General features: G+C 44.7%; 2 protein-coding genes across 8 annotated transcripts in view; both read right to left on the minus strand.

Annotated features, from left to right (window-relative positions):
- The window catches only part of PUF60 (poly(U) binding splicing factor 60), a 31,002-nt gene extending 19,140 nt beyond the window's left edge, over positions 1 to 11,862 (minus strand). For 2 of the 6 annotated variants that reach the window (XM_082314265.1, XM_082314262.1), the window contains exons 1-2: positions 11,743 to 11,795; positions 3,105 to 3,213 (exon numbers count right to left, since the gene is read on the minus strand). Coding sequence is in view for 2 of the 6 variants with exons in the window: in XM_082314266.1 (XP_082170392.1) it covers positions 11,743 to 11,769 (27 nt within the window). In the remaining 4 variants the exon portion in view is untranslated. Of the gene's footprint in view, positions 1 to 3,104; positions 3,214 to 11,742 lie in introns of all 6 variants that reach the window. The other 4 variants (XM_082314269.1, XM_082314266.1, XM_082314263.1 and 1 more) reach the window with 4 other exon arrangements.
- Positions 11,863 to 14,758: 2,896 nt separating this feature from the next.
- Positions 14,759 to 18,270, minus strand: part of NRBP2 (nuclear receptor binding protein 2) — a 29,806-nt gene continuing 26,294 nt past the window's right edge. Inside the window, exons 17-18 of one of the 2 annotated variants that reach the window (XM_082304839.1) lie at positions 17,663 to 17,718; positions 14,759 to 15,752 (exon numbers count right to left, since the gene is read on the minus strand). In XM_082304839.1, the coding sequence (XP_082160965.1) occupies positions 15,684 to 15,752; positions 17,663 to 17,718 (125 nt within the window). In that variant the 3' untranslated portion in view covers positions 14,759 to 15,683. The other variant, XM_082304840.1, reaches the window with a different exon arrangement.

Genomic DNA, 18,270 nt, shown 5'->3' on the forward strand with positions numbered 1-18,270 from the left:
CCCACAAGAAGGGCTGGAAGGAGGATCCAGGGATCTACAGGCCTGTCAGTCCGACCTTGGTGCCAAGGGAAGGTTATGCCATCATGCAGCACATACAGGACAACCAGGGGATCAGGCCCAGTCAGCATGGGTTTATGAAAGGCAGGTCCTGCTTGATTAACCTGATCTCCTTCTAACCTGACCTCTCTTCTCCTCCTTCAGCACTGGTGAGGCCACAACTCAAATCTTGTGTTCAGTTTTTGGCCCCGCACAACAAGAAGGACATTTAGGTGCTGGAATGTGTCCAGAGAAGGGCAACGAAGCTGGTGAAGGGTCTAGAGCAAAAGTCTTATGAGGAGTGGCTGAGGGAGCTGGGGTTGTTTAGTCTGGAGAAGAGGAGGCTGGGGGGAGACCTTATTGCTCTCTACAACTACCTGAAAGGAGGTTGTAGTGAGGTGCGGGTCGGTCTCTTCTCCCTAGTAAGAAGTAATAGGACGAGAGGAAACAGCCTCAAGCTGCGCCAGGGGAAGTTTACGTTGGATATTAGGAAAAACTTCTTCACCGAAAGGTTAGTCAGGCATTGGAACAGGCTGCCCAGGGAAGTGGTTGAGTCCCCATCCCTGGAGGTATTTAAAAGACGGGTAGAAGTGGTGCTTGAGGACGTGGTTTAGTGATGGACTTGGCAGTGCTGGGTTAACGGTTGGGACTTGATGATCTTAAGGGTCTTTTCCGACCTAAATGATTCTATGATTCCTCACCATACACACACTACTTTATATGTTCTAACATATTAAATGCAACATTTGCCATCATATTGCCCAGTCATTCTTTATCTCGAGATCCTCTGGCAATTCATTTACCTAAGCGGCAGTGACTATTGGACTAGAAACTTCTTCTCATGAGGGAAACTGTATTAATTTCCCCAACGGAATCTTGTCCATTTCTTGTGAGGATGCAGAGCAGGACTGGTCTGACTGATTCACACACTGCACCGCGGGGGAACTCTATTCTCCTACCAAATCAATGTAACAGAGGAAGAAGTGAGTGTGACTACAGCACAATGGTCCCATTGTTGGAACCATCCATTTCACAACCTCACCGCCTTCTCAGCTTAAAAGCGGCAGGACCTGGACCTGCCTTTGTTGTTCACGCTAAGTTCTGTCTGTATCATCCATCAAAAGCAGAACTAATTTCTTCTCTCAACTCAGTGTTCACCATCAAGCACTTAACGTACCAGAACGGACAAATATCCTAATCTGTTCAGGAGACACCGATTAGGCTGAAAAGACTTGTGTCTGTGAACACTACTGGTTTCAGTATAAAAATTACCATGGGAAAAACCTAAGTTAATAGCAGAAAACAAGATTTTTTTTTTTTTTTTTTAAGCACTTCCTTTACCAACTCTGAAGTTTCTCCCAGATTAGCCCACCTGTCTCAGTCCATCTGCAACTGCAAGTTGCATGCTGCCTCCTACCAGGCTACAACACTTCCTTTGTTCTTTAGTCAGACATTAAGGGCAAGGAGTAGGAGCTCACCTACCTTGAAAGTAAAGAAAGCTGCAGGATAAGTTCGTTGATGTTCAAACAGATACATCCTAGATCATTCTTACTCTCTGTTTTATAGCAACAATTGAGACTTACGGTTTTGTGCATTCAGTCTCAAGTTCACCAAAAGGGGTTTGTGAGCATTTTCTAGGACCAATAAACATAGAGCAGATGCAAAATAAACCCTCCTAACATAAAAACATATTCTACAGGTATGTGAATACAATGTTCTAGTATTGCAGTTACTTCACTGGTCCCTTCAGATTGAAGTTCATAGCTACGCTGAATAACGCACAAGGACCTAAGGGGAATAAAAGTGCAACAAGAGAAAGCTGACACATGAATAAGAATAGAGGTAGTTGGAACCATTCAATGGCTGCAAATTGGGACACTCAAGTGCGCGCTACCGATCAAAAGATACTATTGCATAGTCCACATGCAAACTGAAATCAAGTATCAGCAAAGCAGTATAGAAATGGTGACCTGTTTGGTACAGGAAGGCCACATCATCTCCAAGATTCATTTTGGCTGTGGAACATTCAAAAAATAATTAAAAAAGAAAAATCATTCTTGTTCTTAACCAACTGGCTGGAAAAAAAAGTTTTCCACCCAGCTCTCCTGGCTCCCCTTCCCATTTGTTTACATCTTATGTATATGCTACTGTACAGTCAACTCCAGAGACTTCCTTAGTTTTCTGCAGACAATTTTAAAAGCCCATGCCTTTTTCTATTGCCATTTCCATTTCCTCTCATCTTATAAATATTGAATTATTGCAATTTAGGAGCTATGAGACTTGAGAGAAGAAAAACATAGTGGAAGGGCTATCAAATTTAACCATTCACAATAAAAAAAAAAGCTACTCCATTGATTATAATATGTTACGCCTCTTTAAAAATAAAGATTATTACATATCTACATTTAATGTAATTCAGACATTGGAGCTCATTAAATGGCATAGCTTCCAAAAACTGGTTGATAACATCCAATCTCCAACACAAAGGGTAAAATCAAAACTAAGGATGATGAACTGATCCAGAAGTGACAAAGAGTATCCAAGAAGCCAGACCTAGGCACTACTGGTTCCAAGCTCTTTGCCACCACACATCCCTCTGGAAAGAAACCAGAGATATGTGCCTTTGCTGATCAGTGGTACAGCTGTAACAAAAAAAAAAAAATTATCATCATGTACCCTTTAACACTGAGAGTTTCTTCAAGGAAGACTACCACCCTCTGTTACTGCACTCTATTTGAAAACCAGCAGATTGTGTAAAATAATCCCAATCTCTATTACCATTCACAGAGAACAGAAACTATTGCTTCTCTCTTTCCTGGCACCTTAGGGTAATACCACAAGCAAGAAAATGCTCAGCACAATTAACATGAGTCTGCTAGGCAGTAATGTAACAGTAACTGTGGAAAAGCAGTTGGTGCTTTGTACTAAGGCTGGCCACCTTGAAAACTGACTTATTCAAATGCACTGTAACAGTTAGGAGGGAACAATAAAAAATGGGAGAGAAGTTGACAACAGAAGCAAGAGAATAGGAGCTTCTTTTAAAAGAGAAATAAATAGAAACTGTATACCTGTTGCTATGAACATTGCTTCTGAGCGTTGCTTGGCCCTTTAAGGTGGTTTGAACTCCAAGAGTTCAGGCACATTCGTTGGAAATTTATTACATGGTTGAGAATTTCTCTGAAGTATAAACACACACAAGAGAAAGAAAAACACAGAATCTTGTTTATTTTAGGAACCATAACAAGCAAACAACACGAAGATTAAATAAAACGGAGGTGGAAAAAGGACTGATGAAGTACCTGGCCAGTATACTCAGTTTAATCCTTGCTCTACCACCTGCGTCAGTGCTTGGGAACATGTATTCATCTGCATATTTTCATGCTACGACACCCCACACCAGCAGCGAGGCTGGAAAAAGCATCAACTGAGTGCCCGGTCAAAGGCAATGTTTTTACTTGCACAAAGAAGTTATTTTTCAGAAAAGGTCCTTCTTCATGTGTATAAATACATTTACGTATTTTGCCCCTATTTACTGTCTAAATCTTTGTAGATTCAGCTGTAAACTCTGTAACTCTGCAAGCCTTTCTGTGCACAATAGCCTTTTACTATTCATTAATTTCTTCAGCAACTACTCCTTTCCACCCCCTACAGAATACTTTTTCTTTCAAATGGGAACAGCGGTGCTAGTGTGTTACTTCTGTTACTGTTAGCATGTGCAACTAATGTACTGCGAAAATCTAGAGCATGGGGCATGTCCAAGTTCTTTTCACCATCCTACCAGACGTGTTCTATAGACAACGGGCAGGGATTAAAACCATTCAAAATGGGTCATTTTTCTAGTATCTCATGACCAAACTGTTTACGTGACTGCATATTTGGCCAGTAACATCTCTTCTATTAAAATGAACAAGGAGATTCGATGACAAATTTTGCTAATGTTGTCCAGTAGCATAACTTAGATCTTCCAGAGCACCAAATTCTATGCAAACCCAACATCTGAAAACATGAAAAGTCTTAGATACATGCACACAAGTGATCTATGTACCCTTGAAACAATTCCTTGTGATGCCTTTTCACCGCATTTCACAGAACTCCTCCCTGCTGGATCAGGGTTAAGAAATAAAAAAAATCTTCTAGATGTTACCTTCACATGCAGTACGCCCTGCATTATCATTTGTCTATCATGGAACCCAGAAATCACCTGCACCTCAATTTTCAACTCTCAAAGGAAGAAAATTAACATTCCTGACAAGCTACAATACAGTGCTAAAATAAATCAAGACACACACGATCCTCTTTCTCTTGATTACAAGCAGGAAAGTAAGACACACAGAAACATACTCCTCCCTCCCGAAAGGGATCACCATCTTCCCTGACCACCTTCTTACTGACAAATCCTCCAGCTAACTCTTCTCCACTTAATGCAGCTATAGACAACACAGTAAGTGCAGCGAGAAAGCTTGCGTATAATTTCAATGTCTGTGCTGGGTTCCTCTAAATCACAAGTTCTCTCCACCACTTGCTCTTAGCAGAAGACAGCTCTCTTGTCTTATTTGACACTGTCAGGCTCAAAAATGACTTTTGCCAATGTGAAACATGATTGAAACTCTTGAGATTCCCAACACAGCTCATATCATGTGTATAAAAAGTTTATTGCCAATAAAAAGCTAATGAAATCCAAGCAGGACAAATGCTACATCCTGCACCTGGGACGGACTAACCCCCTGCAATGGTCCAAGCCAAGGAGTAGCTCTATGGAGAAGGAACCAGGGGTTCCAGTGGTCAGTAGGCTGAACACGAGCAAACCTTCCTTGCTGCCAGAGTGCACTAACAGCAGCACCCTGCGCTGCACTAACAGGAATGGAGCCCACAGACACAGGCAGTAGTGATACCCCCTACACTCAGCGCTCCTTAGACCACACCTAGATAGTACATCACTTCTGCAGCCCCCAAGACAAAATACTGATCAACTGGAGCAAGTCCAGCAAAGGGCCACCAAGACCAGGCCTGAACATGCAAAGCAAGAAACTCCTCACGCAGACTAACTGCAGGCTGCTCCTCTCTCCCGCTCGCCCTCCAAGCGAAAGCTCCAGCCACCCGTAGCGCCAAGCTGAGCCGGCAGGCACTTCATACATACACAATTTCCCCCCATAATTACTTCTTAGCTCTGTTTAAAACTTAACCATCCTGATAAGGCGTATTCACAGAAATTTCATCTTAGCTTCATAAAAATACAAACACATTCAGCAGACAGATCTCTTTTCCCAAATCAGTTAAAAGAGAATCCTACGGTTACATCAGTGCTCCAGAACTGCAGAAAACATCTAAGTGAACTTAACTTTGGTTGATAAAACTGTCATTGAAGTCACCAACAGAGAACATGCATCTCTCCTGGGAGAAAGGACAAATTATCTAACGCAGCTGGGATTTTAAGAATGCAAAAAGACAGACAGGCAAGCAATTGCACGTGAGTATATTATGTGATGGCAAAAAGGACTAAAAATATTACTGAACGCACAGAAATAACACTGTAGGTTTTTTTCTTATAAATGGAATTGGCGAGACAAATAGAGACATACTGTCCCCATTTTTGGTGTATGTGTATTTTAAAGAATGTCAAGAGTCTGGAAAGAGTGTAGGAAAAACACAGAAGTGATGCAAAAAAGTTCACAAGACCAAGAAATCGAGTAAATACCAAAACGAGAAGCACTGCACATCATTCTGAAGTACCATCACTGAGGGTGAGGAGGCTACCATGCAGTAAAGGAGCATTTACAATAGAAGTGTATCAAGGACCAGTGCCTCAAGCTGTGACATACACCACCACTTTCACAGTACTGATATCAAAAGCAGTGGCACCAAATGTCTCAGACTGTTTAATTGGTTTAAAAATGTAAGTTTCTTTAGCAAGACATTAACAATTTAATCAGTTATAACAGGTGATTCCATTTCTAACACTAAAAGGTACCAATCAAGTTATTGAGAAATTTCATCAGAATTACATTAATAATTAACTATAGTTTTGTAAGAATTTTTTATTGTTGTCCACTCTGTCACCACAAGCAGCACACATAAGTAGTCCACTGCACGTTACAAGCATATCTTGCTTGTGGCAGTAGTACAGAAACTATGAACTATTTCAAACATGCAAAAGAGATTTAAGAACTACTTCAGGTCAAAAGAAAAGAACAAATATATGCAGTCTTGAAGTAACTTGTCCTGGTCCTCATAAGCTTCACGGGGAACTTAATTACCTATTCCAGGCTAAGAAAATTTATCCCATAAATACCACAGTTGAATTTTAGATCTCGAATGCAGATACACAACTACTTCCGGTAACACATGACTTTACAGTCAAGATTAAGAATAGTTAGTTTAACTTTTACAGTTAAAAGTATTTGAGGAGGGCCTATTGCTACTAACATCCTTGTTGTAGTTGCTTGCAGCTGCTAATTGCCTTCCTGCTGAACAATGCACATGTTTTTCAAAAAACCCTTCAAATTCACATGCAATTAGTAAGCTGCAAATTTGTTAATCTGCAATGGAACTGCTACTGGAAATATCTGTGCAGGATTGCCCTGCAGTGATTCTGATCGCTCTCAATACAGTGGACTTTTTATTTCAATAAATTACTTGCATTGCCTGCAGACTGCATGTTCCTTATACCAAAGGCAGCAGGAAGAGAAATCTAACAATGCAAAGGTGAAGTAATTTCAGTAATGTTAGGAGAAGGAAAAAAAGCTGAAGCTCAACTCTCCCCCAGTCAAATCTTTTCCCAGACACACGCTATCTGTTCTTAAGGATTCCCTCAGCAACTAAATTAAATGTCTGCTAGGTTTGTCCTAGAAGTACAACACCATTTTATCTGATTCCCACAGTTACTGATGAGAAGCAGATAAAATACTTATTTGTTGGGAAGATAAACTTTGCACTAGGAGTAGCATATGGCAGTCCTGTCCTTAACTATGTCCCTCACAGGGACACGGAGGGTATTTCCTCTGCTCTGTGAATTAATCCACGTACTCCCACTGACAACTGGGCTGTCATGAGCGAGTGGCTGTAAATTAAAAACAAAAAAATACCCCACAAAACGTAACAAAGAAAAAGACCCCTTGGAATTACTGAATTTGTACTGAATTTGAACTTTATCATCATGATCACAGCTTAAGTGCCACTTAAGGACCATGCTAGGAAAAAAAGAAGGTTGCCAAGAGTGCCACTCCAGGTTCTTGGCCCTGGCACCTTCTGCAAATACACACATGGTTGATGATTACTTGGATGCTGGGGGCACGAGATACCAACAGGAAGCAGCACATCCTGTGGATTTTTCATGAGAGGTAGCTGTAGGTCCAGTAGGGAGCCAGTATCATGAAAGAGCTCAAGAACTTGTTTCTCTTCCTCCTGTGCTTCTTTTAAGTAAACCAAACCACTGAGCAGTGCATCAGATGCACCTGAGGTGGTCAAGGTTTTAAGGAATACCTGGGAGGGGGACAGGAGGTATTGGGCTTTGCACACCGTCTTACGTGCACATCTACTGCTCAGGCTGACTGACTGGGCACACATGCAGAGAGGAAAAAAATTGTTACAGCTCTGACATCAGGAGGAAGAGAGCTTGCCATATGGGAAATCTGCCTGTATTGCAAGCTGAGGGGCACAGCCTACAGCAAGCGTGGGGATAACGGATGCAAAAGCAAGGGTTGAGAAAAAATATGCAGGTGAAAGAACAGATATAGCCAGTAGAGCTAATCCTGGACAGCAATGCAGTGTGCCACAACAGTAATATTCTGGGTAACAAAACACAGTAGTACAGCTCTGTTATTATAATCAATAGCTTTTGGCACCAACTAAAATTATAGTTACAAAACTACTTTAGTATACAGTCTAATTCTACCTAAAATTCAAACAAGAAATAGGGACTCTCTTTCTCAGTAGCAGAAGGACTAGAAAAAGAACAGGCTAGGTAAATAAGTGGTGATTCCCATCTTGTATTCTAATCAAACTGCAAGGCTTTCCTATAAGATGCATTCAATAAATGTTTACTGATGGGTGCAACATAAGGTAGATTTATGACATCTGATAAGCATACACTACACTTGAAAAGCATCAGACATTTTGTACCTCTGACTTATAATTCCTAAGACCCAACTCAGTCTCCTTACAAGATGTACTCCTTTTGATGAACAAAAGCCCTCTGCTTTCCATTTTAATTGTTTTTCTCATTTAACTGTTTCCAGTACAACAGCAGAGCCTGTACTGCAAATCTACTTTCAGAAAGTTAGCTGAAAGCAAAATCTAAGTCTACCAAATTCCAGAACTGGGTTCCTCTTAATTGAAGTTACTTTGTCCTTAATTCTCAAGCTCTTCTAGCCAGCCTTCATGATTTAAATTGTCCCAGAAGAAAGTAAATGTTGCAGCAGTGATAAGACTGAAGAAGCACTGGACTTTCTTTAGGCCAATTTCCTGGTCACATCAGAGAGCAGCCAATTTTCTTTCCAGCACGGAAAGGAGATTTAAAACAGATAGAGGCACTCATGTTGAACTTGAAAAGAAAGAAGCTAGGGATCACGCAAAAGGTGCTTGTGGGGACATTTGAATTGGGTCTTCATTTTAAGGACCATTAACACTAAGATCATGTGTCAGTTTTTCAAACACAGCAAGGTAGAACACACAGTGTCAAAAATGCTGATGAATTAAATACGTGGTACTGGATGGTCAGATTCACCTTGTTTCCAGCAAGATGAGAACTAAACTCACAAAGAACACACAGTTTATGAAAGATCCTACTTGGGAAAAAAAAAAAAAAAAGTGGTTTAACTCATTGTGTGAAGCTGGCAAGAATGAATGCAATATTTAAGATTCTCAACAGCTCTGAAGTTTAAAATAAACATCTTCCAATCGTACTACAAAAGCCCATACGAAATAAAAGCATGCAATACTCAGTCAAGCTGGAATTGTTGTTCCTGGAACGCTGCCTCTTACACTGTCATTTAAACACTGAGTTACTACCTAGCCTGGGAGCAAGTGAAACAAAAAAAGCTACTTCCTTCCATCTCGTGGCTTGTATTCTAACACAACCATTTGTCTAACTAATCCTTTTCATTTTCTTCATTCCTGATATCTACTGCCTCTCATCAAAACATGCTCCAAGTGACAGATGTACTAACAGAGATGTAGTTTACATCAGCTATTGTGAATTCTTCTACAGCCAAACACGGCTGAATAACATCAGCATATTCAAAATATGCATCCTGTTCCTCACCTCCCATATCTGTCACAGTACTTGCATGCTTCCTTCAGTCACTGGACTGCTGCTGCCAATTTCTTGTACTCATCTACAGGCCATCGCTACCTCCTTGCTCCTGCCGATACAGCCACCCACTACAGCAGCATCAGCTCTGAAACCAAATTTTAAATTCCTGGGGCCCAAATGACTCTTGCTCCTAGCCCCAAGAATAATCACAGGTTCATCAAGACTTGCCTGGACTCGATGCAATGCTTCATCTGTAACAGGAGTATAACTCTCTGAATGCGAATGTCCGTTTTAACGTGATAGTGTAAGCTAACAGGTTTAAGCCTGAATGCCTGGTGTTTGAAGTCAATTAAACAAAAATAATCAAACTCCTTACACTTATTGTACTCTGCTCAGCTCTTAGTACTCAATCTGAATGGCAGATTTGTAGAAAGGTAACATAATAGTTTATTCTACAGCGTTCATTAAGTTTGTTTATAATGGCTAATATACATAGATAAAAAGAAACTCTGAAGCAAGGCCTTTTTCTGTTTATGTTGTAAGGCCCTGATAATTTACTGTAAACAGACTTGCAACTGTGATAGTCTTCTGTTTGACTAGCCACCACACCATTTCACTCCCACGCAGCAAAACTGTGCAGTGGCTGGTTGTTATAAAGTTAGCCAATTATTTTGATTTTGAAATGTATGCACTATCATTTTAAAATATGCATATACTGAACTACATAGCGACATCAAACCTTAGCTTTGAGGAAAAACAAAATCTGATGTCCTCACACATGCTAAGCGATATAACATTCCTTTGGTTTCGATCATCTTTAGAATTATATTTAACCTCAAACACTGAAGACTTTAACACTTATTCCCAGTGTTAACCTGGCAAACCTCCTAACCTAATGAAGTCCTAATTAAGCAAAGATGAGATGGGAAACAAAGTGAGAGTCATTTGTATTTGCTCCCAATTATGAGCACCAACATTTGTGAATTCAAAAAAGGAATACCATGAAAGACAACTCCTTCAGGGTTCAAAGGCAGACCCTTAAAGAAAAAGAGCAGCTTTAGAATTAGATCTATTCATGAGAGAAATCCAGTACTTTCTATGAAAATGATGATAAGCAAAAAAAAAAAAAAAAAAGGCAGAAAATACAAACACATTAAGAAATATCCTGCTGTGCCACACCAATGGTCTATCCAACCCAGTACTCCATGTGCTCCCTGTAAATATCATCGGATGCTCATAAGCCTGGCTACCCCCCTTGTAGTTCCCCAGCATCCACAATTATATTACAAGCTACCTTCCCTGGAGGCTTGACACCTAAGAGGTTTCCTGTTTCCATTTCACACAATTCCATAGTTAGCCAACAATAAAAGCACTGGTCCAAGGAAGGCTGAATAGCGCCCCAGTGAAGTACTTTAATTTCTTCTATTTAAGGCTAACTCACAAAGAAAATAAGCAAGCCTCTGAAATGAGAATGTTATTCTGCTTTCTTACAACATTAGCAGTCCATTCAGGAATGCTCTAAAGAATGTTCCCGAAAACACAAAGAACTCTTATAAAAATCAATACTGTTGGGATCCTTTCATGAATGCATAAAGGAAGCAATAGGCAATAAAAAAATAACCACCACCCGTTAGGCACCTAACCTATTTTGTCAGGAAAGGTGACCAGCAGCTCACGTTTTAACCTCAGGTTAAAAGGTTCTGGGAGAGAAGTCCCTGCCAAATACTTTTTAAGAAAGCCCTAGCACCTAGCCAGATCTTTAAACACGTGAATTTTTGAAACCAGCAAACAAGCCCCAAGAAAGTAAGGCGCACGTATCCTAGCACAGTGAAAGCCTATTTCGCCAGCACCAGTGCTGGTACGAAGCTCACGCCAGATACCGACGGCGCCTGGGACGCACAGGGCCCGCGACGGCCCCGCCCCAGCGGCCGCCCCGAGGAGCCCCGCACCGCGCGCTCGGGCCCCCCGGCTCCAGCCAGCCGCGCCGGCGAGCTCCGGCGGGGCGGCCGCCCAGGACGGCCCAGCCGGCGGCGCGGAGGGGGAACGGGGCCGCTGAGGCGAGGCCGCAGGCCCGCCCGCTGCAGCAGCGGCACCTTCAGCGACTCGGCCGCCGGGGGCGGAAAGCCGCGATCCGCCGGCGACCAGCCGGCACCGGCGGAAAGGCCGCCTGCGGACGACGCAGGGCCCGCAGCCGCCCCGCGGCAGCCGCCCCAGGCCCCCGCCGGCGCCCAGCGGAGCAGAGGCCCCGGCCGGCGGCCTGCCGCACGCCCCCGCGCCGCCAGCCCATCCCACCGGTCCCCGGCGGAGCCGCGGGCGGGCCCAAACGCACACGACGCCCCGCGGCCGAGGCGAGCCGCCCCCCCCAACCTCCGGCCCGGCCGACGCTGCGCAGCGCGGGCCAGCCTGAGCCCGCCGCCCCGGCTCGTCCGCGGGAGGGCGGCGGCCGCCCCGCTCACCAGGGAGATGGTGGTTGTCGCCGCCATCTTGTCCACCCCGTCGGCAGTCGGCGCGAGACTCTCGCGAGAACGCTACGGTGCGCGCGAAACGAGAAACTCTCGCGAGCTGTTCTCCTCGCCGCCGCGGGAGCGCTCGCGAGAGCGCCGGGGAGTCACGTGACTGGGGCGGGGCGGGTGGGCGGTGTCAGCCGGGCCCCGCTGCCACCGGCGCCGGGGGCCTCCAGGAAGGCGGCGGCCCTCTCCCCTCTCCCCTCTCCCTCTCCCCTCTCCCTCTCGCCAGCTGCGGCCCTCAGTGCCCCGCGCGCCCGTGTGCCCCAGCGCCGGGGCGCGGCGTGAGCCCCGGGGGTCCCGGGCCGCACCAGGCCGGGCGGGGGCCGTACAGGCCTGTACGGCGCGGCCGTCGGGGAGTCGGAGCCTGCAGCGCTGCTGCTGCCGCGGCCAGAATCCTGTCGGGCGCCCCGGGCCTTGGGGAGGGGGGCCCAGAAGCTGTTGGTGCTGCCAGCTGCACGACCGAGCCGTCCTGCGGGCAAAGGCTGCGCTGCAACGTGCTGGAGGCGCTGAAAAGGGAGGGCCCTGGCTGTCACAGGGTGGTCCTTGGCCGCTATGCGGGCATTCAGAGCTAAGAGCCCCAGTTACCTGTTGTGGGAGATCAGTAGTTGCTGAATATGCAATTTGAGAGAGATCCAGAACCCATCTGCTGAGAACTGCTTTAGTGAAATGTTGCCCTGGTATCTGAATTTGTCCCCAGGCTGTCCCTTTTGCTCTTTATTCTTTTCAGGTGGGGCCAATCGCTTACATCCAAACTTAGATGCAAAGGCAAGGTCAAATAGCCTCGCACAGGTGATCTCTCTTACAGGGGATGGAAATGCTCTGAAACAGGAAGGGCCCCCAAAAGACACCACTTCCCAAGGTGGCGGTGGCTTTAGAGGAAATGCTGTTAGTAAGGGACAGAGAGATGTGCCATTACACCTTGCACTTAATTAGTTAAACTGGCATGAGAATGTTGTGGCCTCTTGGCCTCACTACAGACGAGATGCAAGACTAAAGAAAATCTACGAGAAGTTTACAGATTCTGAAAACCTATCTTATTAAAAGATTTAGAAAGTTCAGGCCAATAAAGCTTATCAAAAGCAGTTAAAAGATGACTTAACATCTAATTACCATTATGATGAGGAAGTCTTGCATTGCAAAAGTTCTTTTCATCTAGGAGATACAGGTACAATACCTGAATCAGAAGATAAAACAGTGTGCCTTATTTCTAGCCTAAATTTAAGTGACAGCAGTTAACCACTGGAAAACAATTACTGGGACATAATGGATTCCTGCTACATCATGCAATCTTTAAAGTAAGACTAGATACTCTACTAAAAGGTGTGCATACCACAACTATAATACATGGGCAGGAATTACAATCCTAATGAGCTGATCAGACTTGACTATCAGTGCCTGAGGACACGTCCCCTTTCCTCTATGACAGGACTCCAAAGAGCTGTGTCTGACTTGCAAGTGTGAGGGCAGGATTTCCATTCTTGGGCTGGTGCCAGTTTTGCAAAGAAGGATAAGTGTCCTGCTGGACACCAAGCTGACTGTGAGCCAGCGATGCACCCTCGCGGCAAAGAAGGTCAACGGCATCCTGGGCTGCACCAGGCAAAACCTTGCCAGCCAGCTGAGGGGACTGATCCTTCCTCTGCTCAGCACTGGTGAGGCCACATCTGGAATGCTGGATCCTGTGCTGGGCTCCCCAGGACAAGAAAGACATGGACTTACTGGAGTGAGTCAAGTGAGGGGCCACCAAGATGCTGAAGGGACTAGAGCATCTGTCATAGAAGTGGTTGAGATTGCTGGGGCAGTTCAGCCTGGAGAAGAGAAGGCTCAGGGGGACCTCATCAACGTGTACAAATATCTGATGAGAGGGTAAAGAAAATGGAGCCAGGCTCTCCTAAGCGGTGCCCAGTAACAGGGTAAGAGGCAATGGGCACAAATTGAAAAATGGGAAATTCCGTTTGAACGTAAGAAAACGTTTTTTGGTTTTCTTTTTCTGTGAGAGTGGTGGAATACGGGAACAGGTTGTGCCCAGAGAGACCCCATCTGTGGGGGTACTCAAACCTGACTGGACATGGTCCTGGGCAACCTGCTTTAGCTGACCCTGCTTGAGCAGGGGGGTTGGACTAGATGATTGCAGAGGCTGGAAGGGACCTCTTGAGATCTCAAGTGGTCCAGTCCAACCTCAACTGTTCTGTGATTCTGTAAGAGCAGCCTGTCATGTATTGGAAACACCCTGCAGTAGCTGGTTAATGAACTCTTCATTGCTGAATGCAGCACAGCCAGTAGCAGGGAAATCCATTGGTCAAACTGAGCTTTGTTAAATCACTGAGCAATGTTAAATCAAACAAAGAATTCAGTCAGGTGAAATGTGTTCAAGAAGAGCTAATTAGCTCATCAGGGAAATGAAGCAGTTGGTATATGAAGGAATTTCTCAGTTTGCCCAAGGCAAGTGCAAGCTTGTTCTGGAGGAACAGTGATTTCTGAATCAAGCAGCTGTATGTTTCTCCACTGAATTCCTTCTCTACCCAATTTGCCTGACTTTGTGGATATATCTGTTGAACTCAGGGAAGCTATTTCACATCTTCTTAGTTTAACTGTAAGAGTCACTAAGAAATTATTGAGCCGTTGCTGAGTGGAGTGCTCTGATGAGATAAGCTACTTTTAGTGGCTTTATTGATTTGTCAGTCGGCACAGCATAGCACAACTGGGAAATACAGCACAAATTGGCAGCTCAGCATAGCATCCTAGCATGGCAAACCTAGCCCGGCGTGATACAATTGGTGCAACACTGCAAAGTGCAGGCAGCGTAACACAGGCAGTACCACATGAAGGACCTGGCACAGCACAGAACACCAGCACAGCACAGCATGATACAGCTGGTTCCACACGGCACAACGTGAACAGCATGGAGCAGCACTGCATGGCTTTTGCGACACAAATAATTCCTATTTGCACTTTTCACCAACTGAACCTGAGGTGCACAGCAGCTAAGATGATTGCCCCTTTCTCCAGGCTAATGACTGAAGTTCCAAACACCACAGGAGAAACAGGGAAGGAAGAGACATCAGGGTTTTTCCCCTTATGATGCCGTGAGATTTTGGAAGGCCATAAGACAAACTGGGGAACGACAAGGGTTCTGTTCAGCACCAGTAAGGTTTCCGCTGATCCACATGTTTGGATCCAGCTGGTGAGTTTGGATTTCTGGAATTTCTTCTCATATGCCACATCAACTCACAAAGTCCTCTCTTCAGTTTACACCAAGATGTACAATTCTAATTACAAGGCATCACAGTGGTTCATCTATGCTGGGGAAACCTTAACAAAACAGGAGAAACTGGCTATAAAGAACAGAATGTGGCAGATTGGAAACTGTGCCAGAGCTTTCCAAGCCTGCTCCTTTCCTCCCTTCTGCAAGTATTACCAGCTGGCAAAGAGAAAAAAATAGCTTTGGGACCTGCAGTGAAAAAAGCTTATCGTTCCCAGAGAGAAATTTATCGTTTTGGGGGATTCTTGCAGCAGCTTTGCATCTTCACAATCACCATTGGGAAGGGGCTGCAGGGGGTGCTACCCCACTCCCCCACACCTCACAACTCCCTTTGGCTTGCTGCTTCAGGAGTGGGGACCAGAACATGTACTCCTGCTTGGTCCTGACTTCTCTTGATGCACATGTAATTTCTCATGTTTGCTGATTACTCCTCCACTTGCTGTTGTCTTTTCACACCACAGCCCAGGCATACACCTCTCATGGACTGGAAAGGTTCAGTCAGGAGTGAGTGCCCGGTCAGTCCTGCTGGAGGAAGTTCGGTCAGGAGCCCCGCAGTTTCTTCTAGTCTGGTACACTTCCCATCCCCTGTGGTACAGGGGGACTGCTCTGTCCCAGACTGCCGTGAGGTGACTCACAAGGGAGGAGACCGGTATTTGTGGAAGGCATTTTCCAGGAAGTTAGCCAGCTTTTCACAGTCATCCTAAAATAAAAGAAAAAACATGCCAACAGATCAATTTGGCTTGGCTACCTTGGACACCTCTTTCCTTACATGATTCCATCCCAAGCCACCAATTTCACATCTGAGTTTTGATATGGGAAGAGAACAACTTGCAGGCACATCTGGAACATACTAATAATTATCATATTTACTGAATAATGCCAAATGACCAATCAAGAATGGAACCTTTTCATGTCAGGTGCAATATAAAGGCAAAAGAGCAGACAGTTCTTTGGAGCTTCCAATCTGAAGGAAGAAAACAGGTCTTTTGTTTAGTTTAATTTCAACTTAATTAACTGACCACTGGATCTAAAGTTATTTTCTATGGCCATCTGTTTTATAATATCCTCACTGCTAACAAAAATTAAAATTACTGTCACTTTTTGTTGGTCTGGCAACTATTTTATACAGAAATCTCTTTTCTGACACATTCAGGAGTAGGTGGTTTCTAACATAATTAGAATGCTTATTCCATAAGAAAGAAACTGCTGAAATACACAATGATACGTAAACGATGCAAAACACCCCCACCCTGTATCGTAGAGGCATTCTGGAATTGCCAGAAACAAAGTCAACATTCTCACTCGAGTGAAAAATACAGAATCAGTTGTTTTCTTGTTGCTTAGAGGCAGCCCTTTGTCACTACTACTGCTAAATTGCTACTTTTCTTTTAAGAAAAAACTTGGATTTTGAAGACAAAGATTTGTATGGCATAGGTGGTATCTTTTGTTAGACCAACCACTATAGTTGGAAAAGACAAATGAGCATTTGGGTACACAAGTCCTTCAGGTCAGAAACAAGCAGCATACTTCCAAGCTAAATACAGGCTCAGGACATTTGCTCAGAGTTTAACATGGTATGGATCAGTTATACCATCTGAGAGAAAACGCAGTCAGTACCTGTGGAGTAGAAAAGATGTTAGGGAGGGGAAGACATGTTAAAAGGAGGTTATCTCCTAGGAGAAAGAAAGAGAAAGGTAATTTACAGTCCATGGAACACGGGCCTGTGTGAGGTATATTCTAAAGTACTAGGTTGCCCCAAATGCCACGTATTTTCCAGAGCACAGGAGAAAGCACCCCAGTGTGTCAGTGCCAAGCTGCAAAGTCACCATGCTCAGATGAAGAAAGGAAGAAAGACTAGGTGTACTTTTTTCCAGGTGTACTCACATAAATTTTTCATTCAGTGAAGCTGACCCCTTCCTTGTCTAATGTCAGCATCCAGAATGAGGAATTCTCCAAAACTTTGCCTACAGCCCCAGAATTCCTAACTTGCACAAAATAAAAATAAATATATTTTTAATTCTCTCCATGCTGCCTTTCCTGGAGGCTATGCTGCTGAGTAGTCTGAATGACCGGGCTGCTCTGAATTATTTCTTGGGACTATCTCCAAACACCTAAGGGAGAGCCTGGAAGTTCAGTGCTGGGGTTGGCCATCTCTTCTGGCAGGCAGAAATCCACAGAGTTAAAAGCAGCTGTCCAGGCAACACGGGCTATCGGGGCAATTCCTCTGGGAGATGGGAGGTGGCCTCAACTTCCTTCCCTTGGCACTCCTCTGGTTCTCACATTCAGAATCATTGCGAGGCTGAGGTAATTAACCCTGCCATCACAATATGACTGTCCCCTCAAAACGGCAACCTGGAGTTAGGCGTGAGCAAAGTATGGAGGAAAAAAAAAAAACAAACAACAAAAAAGGATGCGTTGTCACTCACTGCAAGGGGAGTGAGTACAGCACAGTGCTGCAGGCTGGCCTCTGTGACTGCTCTCTGGCTGCTCAATGGGGAATGGAGGAGCTCTTACTCCTCCTCTGAGGCATGAGGTGTCACACAGATTCGAGGACTGCACTTGGTAGCACAGTGCACGCATGATTGAGATGAGGAGTGGCAGGAGTCTTACCTCGTGGATGAATCCATAATGCACCAGCTCTGTGGCTAAGTCCTTGGAATTATCAGCTGCAGAGACAAGGAATGGTGAGAACATGGAAGTTCATACATCTCTTGGTTCCTCCTCTCCCAGTGCCCCTATCCCAACCCGCAGCACACCTGCGTTATGCTTCATTATGCTCTAGGGGCACATACCGTATACTTTTGGTTTGCTAAGTAATTGCTAAGTAATCCTGAGGCAAACAGAGCACAGAGGTGGGCAGTGAATGGGAGCTGCACACGGTACTGGGCAGGAATGAGCTCCAGTCCCAAATCACACAAAGCACAATAATCTTGGCAATATGTCACTTTGAGATTTTTTTTGCTTGTTTTGGCACAGCATGAAAAGCAGCCAGGCCACCCCCTGTAGGCAGAAAAACACAAGGAGCTGGTGAAGCAGCAGCTCCCAAGCATTAATTTCCAAGCTTTATACTTCAGTTTTGGCTGTAAGGCGGTCAAGGGACTCCAGCTGCATGGCCTCCAGAAGGCTTCTGCATGTTTTAGGAAGGAGCCTGCTGTGCTGGACCTACTCTGAGGAGAAGCACCCTTCCCTAGAGCCATGGGGCTTCCTCATAGGAGATT

This window comes from Platalea leucorodia (assembly GCF_965183815.1).
Source record: "Platalea leucorodia genome assembly, chromosome: 1".
NCBI lineage: Eukaryota > Metazoa > Chordata > Aves > Pelecaniformes > Threskiornithidae > Platalea > Platalea leucorodia.